General features: G+C 39.4%; 1 protein-coding gene across 2 annotated transcripts in view; it reads right to left on the reverse strand.

Moving 5' to 3' along the window:
- GLS (glutaminase) overlaps positions 1-22,461 on the reverse strand; it is a 61,879-nt gene that overhangs the window by 3,378 nt on the left and 36,040 nt on the right. The window contains exons 13-17 of one of the 2 annotated variants that reach the window (XM_030277829.4): positions 22,250-22,381; positions 20,678-20,770; positions 1,413-1,474; positions 439-515; positions 236-299 (exon numbers count right to left, since the gene is read on the reverse strand). In XM_030277829.4, the coding sequence (XP_030133689.2) occupies positions 236-299; positions 439-515; positions 1,413-1,474; positions 20,678-20,770; positions 22,250-22,381 (428 nt within the window). Of the gene's footprint in view, positions 1-235; positions 300-438; positions 516-1,412; positions 1,475-19,656; positions 19,848-20,677; positions 20,771-22,249; positions 22,382-22,461 lie in introns of those variants that run through there. The other variant, XM_030277830.4, reaches the window with a different exon arrangement.

Consider the following 22,461-nt stretch of genomic DNA (forward strand, 5'->3'; position numbering starts at 1 on the left):
GGTTCAGCACACAGACCCCACTCAGTTCAGCAACTGTGGAACTCCATTGAGCTGAGCACAACCTTTGAAATAATGGGTTTAGTGGTTCATTTTTCATTCCTGCTCAGTCTGCAGAACCTACAGAGAGCCAGTAGGATCCCATTCCCCCGCTTCAGTGGCCGGGCTCAATACATTCCACTCTTATTTGACAGGCACCTCTCCTCGTGGGGACTAGGGAAGCAGTAAAAACACTCACCTGTCTTTGGGGAAAGGATTCACTTTGCACGCTTCCAGCAGAAACTTAACAACATCCACATGTCCTACAGGAAAAGCAGCTTTGTGAGTGCATGTACATATATCCATTTATGTATAGATAAAAGCAGGTATGCACAGAGACAGCAAGGATGTGCTAAAGCACACAGACGGACAGACAGCAAATGCTGTGTGAGGAGACAGTACCTTCTGCAGCTGCCACATGCAGGGCTGTCCGTGAGTCATAGTCTCTCTGCTCCATATCCATTCCTGACAGAGCAAACCTTAAAAACAAAACAAAATAAAATACAATTAAAGAGATTGCAGAGGCAAGTCTTAGGCAATTTAAAGCACATGACAAAACTAGCATGGAAGGACACCACCCTGCCACAAGAGGATGTTGGCAGCACCACGAACACATCATGTCTTTGCTCATATTGAAAGGGGCTTCAGCTTTGAAAACCAGCTTAGTGCCTTAACTTCCTTTCTGTTCTTTAGCTGTCATAAATAAAAATAAAACTTCTTTGTAGAAAATATAACAGTCAACACACCTGATTTAAAATTGTACATGGACAAGCTAAGCCAGATAAGGCAAAGTAAATTTATACCAGGTGAGAAAATCCCGAGCAGCATTAAGGGATTGGAAGAGTTCTTGCTTCACACTATGGTGCCCTGGGATAGCAGAGTTAAACTATACATATTTATACTATATATATTTCCCCACCCACTAATTATATTTACATATATTCTAGCCAAATTAATGTTTATTTTGTCTACTACCATTATTACTTTAAATGTTGCCAGATTCTCCTCCAGATTTAAAAAGCAAAGCTAGATGTCCTAACCTGTCCAATAACAACGTACATTTTCCAACCTGAATTTTTGTGGCATTTTCAGAACTACATATCAAAGCAGGTGAGAGCACAGACAGGATTTTCTGCCATTGCTATAAAAGAATGGTTAAAGAAATGGAACACAGTGGGATTCAGGATTTGATGGTTAAATTTGAGTGTTTTGGTTGGGGTTTGGGTGAACATCTTCAATCTCTAGCTCAGACATGTCAATGTCCCAACCCAGACACAGTGCATTATTTATTTAGGAACATGAGCGTGTTCCTAAATAAACAGCAATAGCAGGAACCAAACAAGCATTCCCATTCTCAAACCCCCACTGATTTTTACCTCCGGAGTGCAGACACGTCCCCTGTGTAGGCAGCAAACAGCAGATTTATCACAGACTTCACCTACAAAGAGAGATTAAGTTCCAGTTTACTGACCTTCTTCCCTCAAAAAGAAAACCCAGTGGGGCCAGTTGGTCCAGTGCTTATGAACTGGTGAATTGTATTCCCTTGCCTGACCACATTCTGCAGTACAGCTTGCTTTGCTACCTGTACTGCAGCGTCTGTCTTTCCATGGCTGAAGTTGTTAAGGACAGTAAAAGAACTAAAAGCAATTCATTTCTGCTCTGTTGTGGTAAAAAATATGACACTTGCTCTATGGGCAAACCATATTTCTCTCTTCAGCTGCCCAATGACACCCAAGTATTGAATTGCACAGACATCATCACTCTGCACAATTTATAAAACTCAAATGGCAAACTCACTCTGGAAAAGTACTCCTCAAATGGCAAACTCACTATGGAAATCTAAGTTTATTTTTAATAATACCTGTAAAGATTCCTAATGCCAGGATAAATCTGTCAGCAGACATCTATTTAAATGTTACCCTTTTTTCTATGTATTACAGATAATCCTTGCATACATCCAACACTTTTGCATAGACACACTTTTGCTCAAATAAACCATTTTAAGCAGTTCTGTTACATAATAAGCAAAGTTTCCAGGCAGATAAAGTTGGATTTTTTTAGATAAATATGGGCTTAAAGCATGAGACAGGTAAAATCTCTTGTAAGTAGTGCTTTTTCTCAGCTTTATTAATTATTCTATTAAGAAATGATACTGTCAGGGTATACCGACCTCATCCCATGCATATTTTTAACACATCCTGGCTATAACAACTCTGCAGGTTTTAACAAGTGCCAAAAATGACACGCTAGATGATTTTAAGTATCCACATCAGCTTCTTTCATGAACTGACATAGCCACTTCTAAGCACCATTTCACAGTAATTTTCCAGCAAACTTTCTAAATGCTGCTTTGCTTTTTGAGCCTACAAAGCTCTGTCGCTGCCACCAGCCAAGTAACAGAGATAAAAGAGGGAGCTGGTGCTGCACTGACCTTCTACAACAAGGAGGAGAAACAAACAAAATGAGAAATCCCCACCCACAAGCAAGTCTCCCACAGATTTCTGCAAGAACACTGGCACATTTTCACAGGGCCACAGATGAGCCAACATCTGCGCCTCGTCTAAACCAAAGCTGTGCAATTGCTCCTTGTTTTTCACACCTCAAATATGCACTGACGCAAAGAGAGCGAAGGAGAAGGAGGCACAAAGGCCAGGATGGAAACACAAAGGGGACACAGAGCACCCCCAAACCCTGCAGCTCCTTCGCAGTGGCAGTATGGGAGCTGTGAGATGAAGATCTGTAGGACTCCCTCCTGGGAGAGAGAACCCGCTGGGGCCCCGCAGGCAGACCAGGCTGGCAGCGCTCCCCTGTTTCAGGTCCTGCAGGTGATGAATACTCTCCCTTTTCAGGGCCTGAGATGAGTAAAGGACACACTTTCTTACACAAAAACCATTTCAGAGGTAACTGACCATTTTGGCTGGCCTTCTTGATGTTTCTGGGAAATGCAAATATATATTAAAGTAATAAAATAAAAATAGCGCACATTCTTTTCTTTAAAAAAACAACTTTCCAAGTGCACTCAGAACCCAGAATCCTGGATTCAGCTCAACGTTTTGCTAAAAAGTGATTTTTGTTTTCTATAAAGATTCTGAGGCTTTGTAACACAATCACCTTAGATTACATCTCTCAGCAATCTGGGAGAGGTCAAAGCTGCTCCTTCCTTAAGATAAAGTAAAATCAAAGGTTACTTTACTCTAAAACTGAACTTCTTGAGAGATCAAAACAAAAACAAATTCAAGTCCAGACAAAAAGATCTCTGCTTGTTTACCTCAGAAGGAAATTTGTTCTGTGTCCAATATTAAAAGTCATGGGATACAAAAAGCAGGAGAAACACAACAAATTCAGTGGGACAATTATTAGCAGAGCAATTATCAAAACCTGGTCAAAGGTGAACTCAAACTAAAATAAGCCAAGTGTGGTCATCATAGCTGAAAAAAATCCTTTTGGGACAACTTCTTCCTGCTTCTAGAAAGACTTCAGTGATTTTATGGGAGAATTAGACTGGATTTGCTACCAACAAAACACACCTTGACCCCATAGCTGCACCCTACGGTAACAGCAGCATAGACCTGGAGGCCAAAAAAGTAACAAACTTCGTAAGGTATGAAATGAAACTGCTTGGAAGGCAGCCATAAAAAACAGAAGTTTTATTGAGTTCATGTAAAAAGTGAATTCAATAAAATTTAGGAATCTGCAAACACAAAATACATTTTGAACTCAAAGTAAGAATATACCATCTCCACAAGCATCTTATGGGTCTTCCTTAGCTGTGAAGATAATATGAATCTAAGCAGCATATATACTAAAGCATTATGTAAGAGGCTGTCATTTACAGCGAGAAAAGCTTACTAAGTGAACAGCACTTACTGCCATAAGCTTTGTATCTGTGCAGAATCTCACTTAGGCTGCCACAAGGTCAAGTACAAATTCTCTACCCAAAACTCACAGTATTATTTGAAATAACAGGTTCATTAAAAAAAAAAAAAAAAAAATCAGAAGGCAAAAGAAACTCTAAAGTGGCAGCAGCAAACAAGCAAACATATGATTGTGGGATTTTTAACTGTAGGGGAGAAAAAAAACAGTGAACATGACAGATGAGCTCTAGCCATTCAAACTAAGTAGGGCACAAGACAACTAATTTAAGTGTTTAGAGACTGCCAGTGAGCTTCTCACCAAGTGGTTCATGAACATTCAGTGTTGGTGTTTCGATAACTGCACTGGTGAACACAAGTTTCCCTAATGTTTAGAAACACAAAGTTTGTTTTTCACAACCTTTTGCTACTGCACGCATTTCCCTAACTATGAAAAAGTAATAAAAGGGGAAGGGATGGAGTCCCTTTGCTTTATACAAGCTGGATGGATCTCACTGCCATACAGCTGCATGGCAGGATCAAACCCAGAGCAGAAACTGTGGCACCTTTTGTCAAACAAGAGAGAAAACCTGCATGCACTGAAGCAGAGGGACTTGGCAGCTCTCTCCTCACCACACCAACAACACAGAGCACTGCTCACTCAGCTACAGTGACACCCTCTCTGTACAGCACTCTTCCCTGAACACTGGGTGTAATCCTTATTATCTGGGCAGGGAAACCAGCAAGGAAATGTTCCTCATGTCACTCAGTGGTAGAAATCAGAAACACAGTTTCACCATCAGGTTAGCAGGTGTTAGAGGTCTTGGACTCAGCTGGACAAAGCTATGAAGGATCCAAGTCCTGCTTCACATCAAAGGTGGCCAGTGACCGATGTCTCCAGAGGTACCTCTCCAGTTAATGGTTCTGTGAGTCTGTGGGTCAGGATGTGAGCAGCTCAAGAAAGAAAAACCAAGACTGTGGTTGCTCAAGAATTGCACTGAGGTCAAGTTAAAGCAAGGAAACAGCTGGAGTTGAGAGCAGCAGGAAGTCACAGTGCTACAGCAGATACTTCAGATAAACACAGGGGACGAAAAGGCAAAAAGTAAAAGAGCAAAAACACCATTCCAAAACCCCACATGGGCAAACTGAGTGAGCCACAAAGCCAGCTACAAAGTGAAAATCAGTTTCTAAGTGATTCCTAGTCCAAAGCTTTCCTGTGGCAGTTATTTTGAACATCTCCTGAGCCTGGTTGTGGTGAAAGTGTCAAAGAATTCTCCTTGAAGCAGCAGTGCTGACGTGAGCGGATGCACAAGGACAGAGGAACTGCAGTGGGGAGCACATGGCCCAGCACACAGCAAGTGCATGGCTGTGCCCCTTCTCTGCAAGCACAAAGGACTTGGGCATGACATGAGAGCTTTAGGGTTGGTTTTCAATTTCTCAGTGTACTAACCGGAAAAAGTAAATTAAAAAAAAAAAAAGTTTAACTTCAGTATTAATATGATGAAGTTACTTATTGCAAGTGAAATGTCAACAACATCTAACTGATCTGAAAGGCTTGGCTGGAATGTGGGAATTGCCTTGGTGGAGTATTTGTAACAAAATAGTCTTTCCTACCTGAGCTGCACACCCAAATCCAGACTTTTTAAAATAATCTCACGATGGCTAATTGCAAATGCTCAACAAGACTGAGAGAGAATCACTCCTCTCTTAACAGAGACCAGTTTAGAGGATTTTTTTTACCTGAAGACAAGGGTCTCTACCACTGCCTGGCTCTAATGCCATCCACAGAACACCTCTCCAAACACTTCAGAGACAGCACACTGACATTGTTAATGGCACCAAGGTGGGAAACTGAGGCCTAGAGATGGAAATGAACTGCTACGGTCTCGTGGTGAAGGGAGAGTGGCCTGACACCTTCTGCCCACTGCCTTCATCATTAATGCAGAACAACCAACCCTCAAGTAGGAGCTGAGCCCAAGCAGCTGAGCACACCAGCACCGTGCTCTGTCCTTGCCCACGTGTCCCTGTCACCACAGGGCTCTGTCCTGCTCTGCTATCACTGCAAAGCCTCCAGCAGGGCAGGGAGAGCCTCTGCCCTGCACTTGGGTCAGGAGAGACAAGCCAAACAGCTGTGCATGTACAGAAAGCAAATCCTTCAGAAAAAATTAATTTAGCTCAAAGCTGGATTAATTCCATGAGAAGCTCTTAGCTAAAAAGGTCAGTGAATCTGGATTTTAATTTCCTACCGTGTCCTGCTTCCTGAGAACGCTCCGCCCTCTATAATTTCTTTGAAAACATTACAGAATTAACATTCTGAAAAAAGAAGTATTACTTCCAACTTTATGTTTCTCCAGGTGGCTGAGCAATATAGTCAAGCTCTATAGTTTATAATAGTGCTGCTCAAGGCAAGCCAAACAAAGATAAATAAACAACTCCCCTAAACTTTCCAATGCTTTTCCCACAATATTTAGGGATAATGCCACAAGTTAGCCTTCTGAAGAGCCTACTCAAAATATTTTCTCAATATTCTGAAATATTGAGAAAGAAAGGTTTGAATGGATATTGTTTCTCAGGAATTTTGCTGTATCTGAACTTTACTGTGCACCAGACCAAGCGTGCTGACAAGAGACTTTCATATACAAGAAGAGGAGTTAAAAAGAGAGAGTAGAGCTAGCTGAGAGAACGCGTGCACCACGCTCTTCTCTCACATCCCATTTTGTGCTTAAAACAGGACACAATGCTTCTTCTCAGGGAACCCTGCCCTTCTGGCCAACTGGCTTGAAGAACAAAGTTATAAACGTTCCCCTGCATGGCCCAGAGGTGCACAGATAAATTGGGATTTAAATTTCAGCACCTAATGACAGGTGACTGTCACACCAGCCCCAGGGTCTGATGCACTGGGACCTCAGGATGGGTCCCAGGTAAGCAGGGCTCTGGGTTATGTTCTCCCCAGGCAGCCATCCCTAGGAGAGCCACCCAGCCATCGGAATGCAGTCCAGCGGCTCTTCCCAGGGAAATCAGCCCAGCTCTGTCTGGAAGTGTCCCCAAGGAGAGGCACACTTGGTGCCACCAACCCCCACGGCGCTGAGCACAGCTAATCTGTGCTCCTGTGACAGCCTGGCTGCCTCTCCGGGCACCCGCACCCAGGAAGGGTGACACAGCCCAGCTCCAGAGGGAAATCCCTCAGGTGGCATTTCCAAGCAGCACAGGGCACAGCTCAGCCGGCTCAGTGTGGCATTAGCTGGAAGTGCAGAAAATAGATTGTTAATCTGCCCAAGGTGAGCGCCCGGCCAGTCACCAGGGATTAACGCTCCACAGCGGCACTCTGCCTATTCCGAGCCTCTGCAACCCACAAGGAAGGCAGAAGCAAAGAGTTTACGTGAGTCATGAGTGATTAAAGTAATAAAAGCTCCAAAATCAACAGGAACTCACTTTCACAGTAGCACTGTTCAGCTGCTTTTTCCTAAAGATCTCCTGATGAGGGTCACCAGGGTATGTAGCAAAAAGCAATCCCTCCTCCTGCTCTTTGGAAAAACTGTGGATTTTTGGATGCTTATTTTATCAATGGAAAACAATCCCTGAAACCCAGGATGCCAATATAAACTCCGAAACAGCAGTGCTAACCTACAGATACCACGAAAAGCAAACCTAGAGCACAAAGCAAACCATTTAGTCATCCATTTTTTACACACTGAACTTGTAACTCACCTACACTGGAGCACAGCCTTTAGATGGCTTTTTCCTGGCATGTAGGATTTCAAAATAGAGTAAAAACAAACAGAAAAAAAAACCCTCATTTGCACAAAATGAATTTTGGTGTTTCAACTCTGAAACTAAAATGCAAGTAGTCCCTAAAAGGACAAAATTAAACCAGGGATGGATCTAAAAGTGGAACACAGACATTAGACACTGTCTGATGCCATGTCTTCACACATTAGACAGAATCACTTATTTTACAAGTAGGCCAGTTTTGCATTTACATTTAATTTTCAATAACCTGGAATCTACTCTCCAGTGTCTACATACAAGGTTATTGTTGGGAAAAAAATTCAGGTCTAAAAGAGACAGCCATAGTCTTCCTTTAAAATACTACTGCTCAACATGAAGGTACATTGTACTTAATGGGGGAAGAAATCTCAGTCAAAAGCCTGTTTTTAAAATTGAGCTTCTGCTTTGTTTCTCATGAAATAAAGTGGAACTTATTACCTAAAGGTAAGTAAAGCATATATTTTACAAAGTCAAAACTAAGACTGAACTATAGACACCTACCCACCCAACCTCTAAGCCCTCCAAGCCCAGCCTAGTATCATCTCAATTTCACAGCCAGGACCTGCCCTATCTGCCCCTCTCCAGTGCCAGCTGCCTGTCAGGACACAACTCCCAGACTAAGTGCCATGATTTATTCACTAAATAAATCCCAGACTAGGTTAGATGCCCACCCACGGGAGGATTGGCTCTGAAGTGGTCTCAGAGCTTGCTGGTGAGGTTGTGTCCATGAATACTTTTAGGAATGGACAGTCCTTGAAGGCAGTCAAAGTAGCCTCTGGATTAAACCTCAACATTACCTTATTCTACAGAAAACTCAGTTCCACAAGAACAGGTAATTTCTCCAAATAACTTCCTGAAGCACACAAAAGTGAGGCTTTCAGTAAGTGATCAAATAACCCCACGTAGCTCTACAGCAACCCAACACCAACTGCCTCTGACAGAGCCTCCTGCCCTGACTTCAAACAAACTCAACGGTCTTAAGAAGTTACAAATTTAGAATTCCTTGGAAGAGTCTTTGTTCCCACTACACTATAAATAATTAGAAGATGTGTGAATAAATTAATGCGTATTACCTACACACATTAAAATATTGATATATTTGAAAATACAGACGAGGCTAGTTCCATAAAACTTGCATTTCTTCTTGACAACTTCCACCACCTCTTTAGGCTATTTTCTGCACTACTGATCCTTGTTTCCTCATAAAATGTGACAAAAGTGCAAAAATAACTTTAGAATCTGCTCTGCTGTGTTTTAAAACTGACACAGGAAATGAGATTTGGTCAGGTTTTTTCCCCAGTTCCTTTTCTAACCCTTTGACTATCCTTTCTTTTCCTCTAGATGGTGCAAGGTCCTCCCTCTTCACAGCTGGGCACAGAGGACAATACCCAGGGTCTTTCAGTTTTACCAGCAGTGGGTGCAGTGTTTATTTTTGGACTCAAAGCTGCCACAAGTGACTTTCAAAGCTGCTACCACGGAGTTTATTTCTGGAGTCTCCCTGGTGGAACTAACTTGAAATGCTGTTTGCACAGCAATTATCCATACAGTTTGTGCTGTTGATATCAAACTAACTGACTAACAAAACGCTTATTTATTCCTCACTCCAGTTTCCAGGAGCCCTGCTCAAACACAGCTCATGCATGTACTGAAATACTGAAAGCTGCTTCTCCCATGAGTGATGTCTAGACTGCAGGCACACAAGAGGCTGTATTTTCATGTATCCAAACACAAAGCAGTTCTAAGCCAACTGTGCTGTTAGAGCTGCAAAACCCTCAGGCAAGCCAGCACACCGGTTAGTTATTACTTTTATTTAAAGCTGGGCAAAATCCCAGTAGGTATTTAAATATTTCCTTGCAGCTCAACTACTCACATTGTTTCAAATCCAAATCCAATCTTTTAGAATAAAGCTAGTAATTTTCTCCTTCTGACTTCCTACAGTTTTGAACTAGCTGGTAGACACTGACAATAAAAAGTTTTCAATGGTCCTACAAGTGTCTGTTTAAGATCCAAAAACAGAGCAAGAGTTATGACTAGGTTCAGTTCATGAACATTGAAACAAGCCTGTACAGGTAGTTCAATCTTGGAACTTGTCACAGAAGCTGTGCATGCACTTGAATGTAAGAAATAATTAAACCAAACAGATACACCCAAGGTTTGCCTGACACCAGGATCCTTTCTTCAGCCTAAGAACAACTGTCAGCCTGCTTCAATGGCAAACAGACGGGCTAAGGCCACTAAAGGAGAAGTGCAGCTTTCCTGCAGGGAAGGCTGAGCAGAGGTGGTTTCATCTACTGGCATCAAATGGATTTCCATCATTCACATTTCCCTCTGATTCAAGCCTTTTTGAGATAAGTACTGGATTATGCCACCCAAAATTGCAAATAATTAGAGTACTGAAACCACATGTTACAGTAAACTGCATTTCTTTATCCATCTCTGCCTGAAGCCTTTTTTTTTTTTTTTGTCAAAATACTTTAAATTAATGGAGGTATTCAAAAGCATCTAAAAATGGTATTTATTAAAAATCGGCACAATACCATAAGAGTTCATCCCTTTTTTTCTTCTCTGTTACTGTACTAGTTAGCATAAAATTTAAAAATCTTAAGGACACAGGAAGCAGTAACAGTGAACAGAAGGTACTTTTCCTCCAGTCACATTTGGAGCCATGAAAGACAAAAATCATCTCTTCCAGAACCAACCTGTTTCTCAGAAGATGGCCATCAAGTGGACACAAATTTCTGGAAGGAGTTTGTAATACATGCAGTCCTCAAAACAACATATCTCTACCTGTGAATTCATCCTAAACACTATCAGGCAGGAGGTGCAAGTTCTTCAACTGTCCAAAACTATTCTTTGACTCATACAGAATAAAGAGTCACAGATAGGACTGAGCTCAGTTCTACAATTAATTCAGCCAGTGCATGCTCAGAGATTATTGCATTTAATTATTCTAATTTTTAAATGCTGAATGAGATTTAGAATCCTGTAAATTAAATTTGAAATAATTTATGTTTGCAATGTAGTTTGTGATACCATAGGTCTAGGCTGCTTCATGCTATGTTTGGTTTTACTCAAGTGCCTGAAATACAGAACAGCCCTTGATGACAGCAAGTGACAGAAGCAGAAACCCTGTTTCATGGTAACACACACTGGGAATTTGTAATGCCTTGTTATTTACAGTTCTGACTATTGATTAACTCTGAACTATGAGTAAACGATGCTGTTTAAATTACAGATAAGACTATTTAATTATGATGAATTAAGAGTTAAGTAATTAAACAAAATCTTCTAGAGTAAGTGAAACATCTACTTACCTTCTGCAACTGAAATTCCTTCACAAAGACCATGCCCAGCTATTCCACTCCTGAGATGTGCAAACCCCACAGGGTGAGACAAGCTGTTTTGGCCAGCCATGTTCCTGAACTGCCCCACTCCCACCTCTCTCTCCCCTGATACAGGAACAAGAAACAACCATGCACTCATCCTGACTCTAGAACCTGATCTCCAGAGGTGGAGAGTGGGCCACACACAGCAAAGTGGAATTGGATCCTTACACACGAGCCTCTCCCCCAGGAATCGGGACACACCAACTCAATTTTACTACAAAATATTACACAGTATCATATAAATGTCCAGGGTGTGTGAATGCCACAGTTACTCCTTTCCAGTGCCATCATCAGGAGCAGGACAGCAGGAAATGTTGTGGAAAGCAGACTGGGTTTGTATTTCCTCTTTCTAGCAGATAAAACCAATACTAACAATGAACTGGGTTCAAGGGGTACAAAGAAAAAAAAACAAAACAAAACAAAACAAAAAAAAACCCAACAGAAAACAGAAATCAGAGCTCAAGATTGAGAGCCATTGACTCCATCAAGCATTAGATTACAGGATCCCAGAAACGGATGCTTCTTTAGCTGGAAGACACTTCCAGGAAAAAAGCCTGATAGGAAGCATCAAGAACAGGTACTAGGATGGACCCAGACAATACTGCTGTCACAGATATCCCTGAAGAACAGATCATCCTACATTTTTCAACACAGAAGACCCTACAGTGCCTAATGCTGAAGCTTCAGCTCAGATAATGTTGTGACTGGACAGCTTCCCTGCCCCTTCCCATGTGTGCCTGGACAAATAGATGAGCCTGGCAGAAGAGGAGCTGATCTCAAGAGCTACTCACTAACAATTTCTTGTTATGTCTTATCCTTTGCTTAATACCCACATTGGTATGGGTATATCTATCCCATCCCTTTATTTGGGGGATGATTATGTTGATTTCAGATGGTATAAATACTGGGAAGAAGAGAGAAAACTGAGCACCAAAGCTGTCTTCACTACAGTGAGCTTGGCCATGCTTACTTCCACCTGCTGTTCCAAATTTCTTCTGGTACCAATGAATTAACACACTTTTTGCTTTTGGAAACAACGGAATTAAGCACATCACTGAAAAGACACCCAAAATACCAAGTGAGACTTTAATCATCCTTCACAAGACTTAAGAGCTAAAGTTGGCTGATTCGATTTTTTTTGGTTTAAGAAGACCTTTCATGGACATCCATAAATCCATAAATTGTGCCAGCAAGAGAAGTTCTTGTACACCTAATAAAGAAGACCAGATTGGAATAGCAGTAGTGAATATTAGTGGGTCAGGCAGTGCCACAGAACAGTGAATTAACAAGAGGGAGTAACAGAAAAAACTTGGCCTGGCTCCTGTCCTGGATGACCAGAAGTGGTACCGCTGCATTGTTGGCCATGAACAGTATGACAAAGGAATCGTAGGTCAATTAATCCTTTCAACATAAAGTTTACTAGATCAAGTGAAAGATCTAAAGCATGAAGATTTCCACCCTTTAAGAGGAAGACCAAGCGAAATTTCTAGGTGGCATGCATTTCCATCAACAACTTGGATGGCAATACCTCAGTGATGCTGCCATGTCTAAAGCATCAAAGTTTTTTTAAAAAAATGACCCTCTCAAAGAGTTTAGTTTTCTCCACTGTCAAACTTCTAGCATTTCTCATCAGCAGTGAAATATTTTGTCAGTAAATAATGATAGCTGGATGTTAAAAATGGTAAAACAATTATTGCAGTAAACTATCACAGAAATGTTATACCTACTTTGGTAGCTCCTTTTCAAAGACTAAACCCCTGCTAACAGTTCTGCAAAAAAGAGCATTGGGAATATACAGAGAAACCTTAGAAAGGGGAATGAATCCATGTTAAGCCATTGATCCTAGATGCAGGAGAAAAAAACAAGAGCCTTTGAAGTAATGGATATAGACACCACTAACAGTGCAAGATTTGGGACCAAAGGACTGGGATCAACGGCTGTCACATGAATCCAGTGGAATGCTGATGGGTGTTTTAGTGACAGCTGTGTTAAGCAGACAGGACAAAAGGATGTCTGCCTTTTCAAGGACCTATTGACACCACTGATACCCACACAACAGGGTAGAGTGGAGCATGACAGTTTACTCTTAAATACAGGACTTGGAACTGGAATATAGCCAAAAGCAAGGACTTTGCTCTAGAAGGATGTAGGTCTGCACTACCAACAGACTGACTCAGGTTGAAAGCAGAATGGGGAAATCTTACTAGATGCTTGCACCTTACTCTGGTTGAGAAGGTTCTTTCTAAATCCTAGGATCAAGTTTCTATAAATCTTATTTTTAGGCTATGTATTCCATACCTTGTATTGATAGGTATGTTTTCCTCATACTGAAAATATTTATTAGCTTAAATAAATCTTTTACCTCCATGCTTTTATCTTTAAACACTGCAAACAGTCATATTATTCCCCAGCAGCCTTGGTATATGGGATAAAACAAACTCAGCTGTTTCAGCCTGCTTCTGTATGTTCTCAGTCATAATTCTTAATCCTGCTCTACAATGGCATGAGTGGGGATTTTTGAAAACATGTTTAATCAAAACAGTTTATTCTCAGACCGAGATTACATTTTAATTATTTGATTTGCAATAATTACAGGCTGGAGAATTTTAAGAGAGAGGTCCTTTAAAAGAAGTGTGAAAGGTACTTTCCATTCAGAAAGTAAAAGCTATACATATAACCAAAAGCAGGTCTATGAGTCCAAAAAACCCCTGATTATGGCATGAGTAACTCCTGAACAAACAATAAAGTTGCCTGCCTCAAGGAAAAAGCTGGGCTAGTGAATGACATCAACAGGAAATTAGCAACATTATCTCCTCCTATCACTCCACTTGTGTTCTCAGTTCATTGTTTTGACAAGTGCTCTGATCACAAGGGGTCCTAACAGTAACACGCCAACCCTCAGCAAATAGCACACTTCCACGTTGCATTTAGCCTGTTGGGCTTCAATAGAAAAATTAAGGGAATATAGCCTTTTCAAATCCCTAAATCGCCTCATTTTCAATGACATAATGAAAAAATACTTAAATTCCAGTAGGAAAAATACAGCAGGAAGTGAAAATATTAGTTACTGCTGATCAAAAGCCACTTTTACCTATGCCACTTCTAGGACTCCCTAGAAGCCAACAGATTACAGCAAGATGGCAATGGTAACATTCAGTGAAAACTCAGAAGTCACCATCACAAGCTAAAGAAAGGAAAAATTCCAACTGTAGGTTAGGAAAAGATTCTTTAATTAAAGCATTAAAGCACTGGGATAACTTACCCAGCCAGATAACAAAATCTCATCACTGGAGGTTTTCAACACTTGACTGGCAAAGCCCTTGAGCAACACAATCCAAGTGACACTAGATGGTTCTTAGAGCAGGCGCTGGACTGTGAGATCTCCAGAGATCCCTCCCAGCCTCTGTGACCTCGTGCTTTCCTTCTCAGGTTGCTTACAGTCAGTAGTGCTTCCTGCACCTCATACAGATAGGTTACAAGAATTGCACCCAGCTAAGTAAATCTCACCTGATTTAAGGAAAGGTACAATAAGAAGATAAGCTTCCAACTCACAGTGTGCACATGAATTTTATAAAACCACAGGAAGGCACAGCTATGTGCCAGCTGAGTCAGAACCAGAGCAGAGCGGCAGCTAAAACAGGAAGCAGTGCCTTACAGCAGATATGCTGCCCCACGTGCCTGCTTAGCACAAAATACATCTAAGTAGGGTTGGCTGGAACATTTTTGAGGATAGGAAGACATTCTAGAATGACTTCCTTTTCCCCTTGTCCTTCATTCAACCCCATTTCCTCACCAGCCCTTGTGCTGGGGTGTCAAAGTGTCTATTATTCTCCAAACACCCACCTGCCTTGTCCATGCCAGCATTATTGACTCAATTAAGTCCTGCTCAAATTACACTGGTAAAAAAACAAAAGTAACCAACAAAATACCCAACAAACTTGCCCCACCACAGATCTGCCATTCATCTCCATTCTAGGCTCTACTCAGCTAAGCTGCAGCCTCAGATGTGACCATCAAGTACTCCTGCTATGCACAGAAGAAATGCATGTGGCATTTTCAGGAGTAGCTGAGCCATGTGCACACTAATGGCACTCAAGTCTTGCAAAAACATTTAAATGTTCAATGTCCAAGTGATACCAAGAAGTCTGCATGAAGTAAGATTAGATGCCAGTAATAAAATTAACTCCTACTTGCATGAAAACCAAAAGAAAAGAGGGCATTTTTAATTTTGCACACAATTCTCTCTAGAAGGAGCAAACAGCAAATAAGAAACTATGCTTGATTCAAGGAAGGTAGTTTAATAATTTAGACTATTTAAATTATTCAACATACTAGGACATGAATTCCTGAAAGAAAATGGGGCTGTGCATGACTCAGCCATGTCTTTACATATATTAGTTAGTCATGCACTTTTCAGACTAGACAAATGTGGAATAGACACAGTGCCAGCATGATAAAAAAGTAGTTTTAGTTAAGATTTCTACCCAATTTAAAGCCTCTTGCCAGCCCTCCAACCACCATAGACATTTGTGAACTCAAATGCTTAAGGAGACTGTACTGAAGGCCAATTATTAGCTGTATTTTAGTCACTCTAATAAGAATTATGCTGAAAAGTTTATTCTTGTTTCACTGCAATAACTGATTCTAAACCTTTAAAAAAACTACAGAAATATTATTTAAAATTAAAAAAGAAAAAACAGTGCAAGCCTACAAACAATGTTTAGGATACTAAAACATCATATATAAATTATGTACATAATTAATTCCTTTGTTCACAAATTACTGTGCATCAATGACATGTATGTATCAAGACCAAGAGATATATGAGCAATAAAAAAAGAACATAATCCATCCCCTCACCCACCCCCACCCTCCTCTGAATCCATTGCCTTTTTATTCATCCACCCACCCACTGGTCTTCTGACACAAATATATGCTGAAAACCAAAATATAACAGCCAAAATAATTCTACAGTAAATCACCTGTGGCTCTTGCTTTGTACCTACTACTCTTTTTCCTTCCATCATCTTTATGACTTTTAGAATATGAGTTCTTTTTATATGTAGGTTTTTTTTTAACTATAATGAACATACAGCTAATTTTACAAGCATAGAACAAGTAACTTCTGCTTATAAACCAGTCTACTAAAAGCTAAAATTAACAATTTTAATTAAAAATTAAAAAAAGCTAAATTAACAATTCTGACCATCCCCAGTATAGGCAGGCCCCAGCATTACTACCAAAACAATGTGGGGCTTGGACCACCTCCCTTGCTACACATGATTTATTACAAGCTGTATTTTTCCCTTCACAATGCTCAGGATCAGCAGTTACTACGCTGGCACTGGCACCATTAACCATACTTTTTCCATGTGACTGAATCAGTATCTTCAAAACCAGACAAATATAAAGTGATGTTAAAATTCTACTGCATCAGGACTTCTCCATTAAAACAGTCACCGTGACAAAGTTTTGCTACTTTGATTTTTGCCTTCAACTTTCTAAGACAACACTTCAAAGAGAAAAATTATTGTGAAAAATGTTAACAAAATCTTAGGAAAGTTTATAATGACTGGTTTAACTAAATCTGCTTATTCCACCTACTCTTCCAGAATCTTTTTTCAAACAGAGTACTCACTATCTCATCAATCTAAAAAAATGTGTTTGAACAAATCTGTTCTCCATTGAGAGAAAAAAAAATACAATAAAAAAATCAGCTTAAAATAAATTTATTAAACAATACAAAAATAAGCATGCTGGAAATCAAGATACATAAATAACATACAATGCAAATGAAAAATGGAAAACGAGACAGGTAACTTAACAACTGAGCCAAAAGGTACAACACAAATGCTAAAATAAATCTTTAAAAAGCATTTACATTTCTAATGAAATGTTAATGATGCTGACAAAGAAAAACAAACAAACAGCTAAAATGCTTGAATATCAAGAATTGCTATTACTGTAGCACAGGTGAACACTAGAACCGTTGCAGACTTCACACATGGAATGACTAAACCTCTGTGGCCCTGGCCTCTCCCCCTGCCCGTGCTGGGGGACCTTGGCCCCCAGGTGCCCTGCCAGGAACAGGAGCCACCTGCACGTGTGGCAGCCAGGGCAAGGAACTACAAGTGTGGGCAAGTTACAGAACAGTTGGTTCAGAGGAATCTCCTCCTGGACCCTTCCTAGCTAGAAGCTGCCTTCAATTCTGAGGCAGGCTTCAAAAGCATATATTACAGAACTGTAATATATATCTATATATATATATTTAAAGATTGTTTAAGCTGTACCCTAAATATTCTTATTATGCATATTGAAGACATAGTAGTTTTCTTATTTTTGTATTTCCCATGCAGGACTTGACCCTATCACAAGTTTTGCATGTGGAAAAATCGTTCATCTTCAACCACATCTTTAGAAGTGGCTTCAAACGGTACTAAAAATCAAGGTGGGTAGAATCAGATCAAGCAAATCCTGCATCATGCCTTTTCCATTTTTAATTAAATTAGCAAGTCATCCAGCAACATGTCACCACTGTAAATACTTTCCATTAGCAGCACAGACACATTATGTTCCCTCTTGCAACTGAGGGTATTTCAGGTAAAGTAGTTCTGCAGGATCTGAATACTTGCTATGTCTCTGTAGCTACTAGTTCACTGCAAAATCCTCAAACAGGCAAGACATTTTCATAATTCAAATTCATAATCCTTTATTTTGAGGATAAGCACTAAGAAACCTAACCTTATCATCAGATATAAGATTATAAAATAGTTATTATTTAGCAATTCATGACTGACACTTATTACTGACATCTGCACCACAAATTTACCTCTTCATCCCAGTAGGACATCAAATTCACTTTGAAAAATTTATGTTCTGTATCATTTTGCTTAAATATTTCCATCCTAGTCTTCAAAGACAGGAAGCCCATCCTTTTACAATACTCTGCTAAATGAAGATCATTCAGGGTTTAGTCAGAGCTTTTTCAAATGTTTATGTTAAATTAACAATATCCAAACAGATTAATGAAGAGTAGCTTGCTTTCTCAGAGAACATCAGCTCTGTTTTATGCATCTTCCTAAACTCATGAACATCCAGATAGGTCAAAAAAGGGACAGGAAAAAACTAACTCTGCGATTAGGCAAAACTCACATATCAACATTTTGGAGTTTTAGCTAAAAAAGGGGAGAAGGACTAGAGAAGGGAGCAGAGAGAAGCGAAGGTGTTACTAGGGAATTGTTTGTCGCTGTCTCTTAAAATCCTCTACCAGCTAATAACATTTATCATTGCTTGGACAAGTTTCTCCCGTTTGATAAACCAGGACTCTGTGTGATGTGTACGAGGGATGGGACATATCAGATTATTTGCAAATGTAGAGAGGAGAAAACTTTATAGAGAATGCTTTTCTAAGATTTTTAGCATTATTAATAATGTAATTCCTGCAAGTGTTAAGAATTTAGCAAGTCTTTGACCTCTGTTCAGAACTGCCAATTGAGCGTATCTGAAGCGTAAATATATCATTTGGAGCTACACCCTACTCAAGATACTCAAATTATCAAATCATACAGCTTAAGAGATGCAGCTGCCTGTAGAAAAATGCAAGTCCTCTTTCTCAGTAAGCTGACAGAGCTGTAAACTCAAAATAATTTCAAAAAATAGCAATTAATGACAACTTCTTGAGAATTTGCTCCTGTGTAAGTGAAACCGCGTATATGAACATATGCACACATTAATGGTTGAAAAATAGTTCTACCTATCTTCTTCCCTATGAACATATTTCCTGCTCACTGCTCAGTTTGTTACCACTCCAAATCCCAGATTGCTTACATTCCTTTCCAGGGTGGAGCACAGCACTATTAATAAGGCAGACTTCTGAGTCATAGCTACCAGCTGGCAGCACGAGCAGCAAGAGAGACACTCCAAATAGTTGGGGCAGAAATCTCTCTGCTGCATTATTTAACTTGCAAACAAGACATGTTTTCTTCCTCCTCCTCCCCACTCCTCCCACGGCATTTTTGCTCTCTTTATTAAAATATTAGCATTAATAATTATTAATGGTTTGTTTAAAAGAAAAAATAATCTTCAATAGCATGGCATATGCAAAAGGTCCATTTCTGTTCAAATTTGAAAGCTCACATTAAAAAAACCCTGACATGGTAATAATATGATTCAGAACCTATCTCCATTTTATATACAATTATTTAGAAATTCAGGAATTTGCTGTATTTTGACAAATAGTATTTTATATTTTAATTCATATTCTATCTTTACATGTTGACCCTGCTCAGTGGACACAAGCTCTTGCTCAGCCTCAAAGTTCATATACTCAAAATTCTCAGATATAAACAAAAATAAACAGATACATACCACTTTTGTGGTGTATCTTTGAAAAACCAAGATTTACCTTTGCTTTTTTTTTTAAACTAAATGTGTTCTAAGTAACTACAAAAGTCAGTTTACAGCTTTGGGTTTGTTTGCACATGCTTTTTCCCCACACACCCTTGAACTTTTGACAATCTTTTTGGTATAGCATACAGAATTTACACAAAATGTATATATAAATGAAACACCAGGTAAACAATATTCAAATCAAAGTTAAATCTAGAGATGCTTGAGGGGTTTTAAAATGAAGAATTTAATGAAACTAGAACCCATTTGTTTAGTTCTGCTCTCCCCGACCTTCCATTCTATACACTACGGTTCTGGAGATGTCCTCGTTTGATTCAGGTGACACTTTTTTCCATACTGTTTCTTTTAAAGCAAGTTCTTGCTGGAGATTCTCATAGTCCATTGGTCCAAAGGAATGCTAGTTGTTCAAGCAACATACATTATTTATTAGTGTACTTGAAGGAAAAAAAAAAATCCATACTTGCAGTCATTGCTAACAGACTCAAGCTTTTCAGCTCTTCACATAAACTGTTAGTTTCTCTTTTCCGCTTATAAAAAATTAAATTCAAAACTGGGTATTTTTTAGATGTATACATGCAAATAGAAGCACTTTAAAAATCATTCTACTGTATTGGAATTTTCATGCCTTAGTCAAAACATTAATGGCATTGAAAAGAAAGAGATTTTCTTTATCTCAATCCCCTCACACTTGTATCTGTTGTAAATGTAGCTGAGTGGATTCAGTTCATTCCCAGACACTGCTTACACTGCTCCCTAAGTAGCAGGCTCTTGTCTGCAGCACTATTCATGCCTCAATTCACTGCCTGTGCAACTCTCAGCAGGCCATGTGGTGTCAGAGATATCCTTGTGAAAATACAGCTAAACACAGATCTCGTGCATTGCAGCACACAAGAGAAAGTCTAAGCCCACCAGCTGGTCAAGTCTGTATTAAAGGCAACCAGTACAGTAAAACTCTTGGCAACTTCCATAAGATACCATCTACCTAAACTAGCAGGGGAGAGAAACTGCAAGAAATGGAGTTACAAATCTAGTAATAAATTCTCCTTACACAAAACCCTGTGATAATGTGGCCCACCCAAGTAAGTGTCCACTAATAATGTACACTAACTAGATGATCTGAAAGCTTTGATGCAATACATGTCATTGAGCAGTTTGGCATTTAAAGAACTTTCCATACTTCTTCTGAAGTCTACAAGCAATCCTCACTGAACACAGACAGTAACTTACCCGCTGATCACCACCTTCTCTGCGAGGATCAAGCTTTTTTGCAAAGTGTCTCAAATTATCGTAGTTATGGAAATTGCACAAAGAAACCAGATCCTGCAAGCATTTAGAGAACATACATTATTATTTGCATAGGATAGGCAAATGCATCTCAGTTAAGAATAATACTACCACTTACATTTTTCATCATATCCTAGTAACTTAAACCAGTAAGAAGTTATTTTAATAAATTAATACCCATGTCCATAAGACACTTTGAGCATAATAGATCTACAGGACAAAATTATAATAATACCTTTAAATTCCTTCTTACAGAAGATTGAAACAAGGAGGAAATTTGCAAAATATCTATTTTAATAAATTCCTACTCCAGCTGTACCTGACACTTCAGGAACAGAAAAAATAGCCTGGGCTAGGTCCCAGTACATCAAACTTCGATCAAAAGGATGAAACAAGGAAATGAGTGACATAATGGATTCTTAATCAGTTTAAATTACAACATGAAAGGCTATAATTACAAAACCTGGCAATGCTGTTCTATTTTTAAAAGTGACCATTATATTCATGTTACTTGTATGCCACAATCATGTATCAGTTTTTAGGTCTCATTGCAATGCAGTAAATCCTTCACCTACCCCTCTATTCTAGGATTTAGAGTTAAGTTATCAGGACTATTTAATATGAAGCTTTAAAGCACTTGAACTAAAATTAGTAACTTAATATGAAGCTGTGTAAATGTTGGATAAATAGAAACATGAACATTTTTAACTGCTGCTCAATCTCCCATTTATAACTAAGCAACCATCATTACAAGGTAGTTTCAGGGAGAAAAAGGAAGAAATTTTTTACATTCTCCTCTCCCACAAAACACCTGAATTAATCATTACAAAGTCCTCCCCAAAATCTCTCCTGCTTCTAACGCTCCTATCAGCAGACTAATCATAGCTCTTTCACTGGCACAACATGAAACTCAGAAGCATTTGCCCAGCATCTGGGCATCATCTCTAAAGACATCCTTTATGTCAGATGGTTTACAAAAATCAGTTTAAAAATACATCAGAATGGTGGTATTTCATTACAGACTTTTTCTTTTATTACAATGGAACAAGAGTTGCATTTCCAGTGTTTTGAAAACAGCACTTTATGACAAGAGAGAGGAAAAAGTCTATAAATAGAGCTCTACTGTTTTTAATAGTTTTAATATATTCCAGCACTTTCATTACTCCATTAAGTGTTCTTTCTCAAAGCTTTTCCACAACTGCTTCTCCAGTGTTTCTAGCATCATACTTCAATGCTTGCTGAAATCACATACTATTTACTGCTAAAAAGCAAACATCTATTCTTAGACTTTCACCCTTGAATTAGAATAAACTTGTTATGTAGGAAACAATCAGAAATCACTATTTAATTCACTTAGATCTCAGCTACGCCAACTGAAGCACAGTAAGCATCAGCTGCAAAAGCAAAAAAAACCAAACCAAACAAAAAAAAAAAAAAAAAAAAAAAAACCCACAAAAAAACCCACCAAAAAACAAAGCCAAACAACCAAAAAACCCCAAGGGCAATGCTGCTTACATGACAAAAGTGAATTCCTTTAACACTGTTGCCCATCTTGTCCAAAGGAGGTGACCAGCACATCAAGCCCATGACATTAGGAACAACCAGAAGAATTCCACCAGCAACTCCAGATTTTGCAGGAAGACCAACCTACAGAATATTACAGAGAATAACTGGCCTCTGCAATTGTTCCTCACTATTGTAACACAATGCATCAGCATTTTCCTGAA

Source organism: Taeniopygia guttata, chromosome 7 (assembly GCF_048771995.1).
Source record: "Taeniopygia guttata chromosome 7, bTaeGut7.mat, whole genome shotgun sequence".
NCBI lineage: Eukaryota > Metazoa > Chordata > Aves > Passeriformes > Estrildidae > Taeniopygia > Taeniopygia guttata.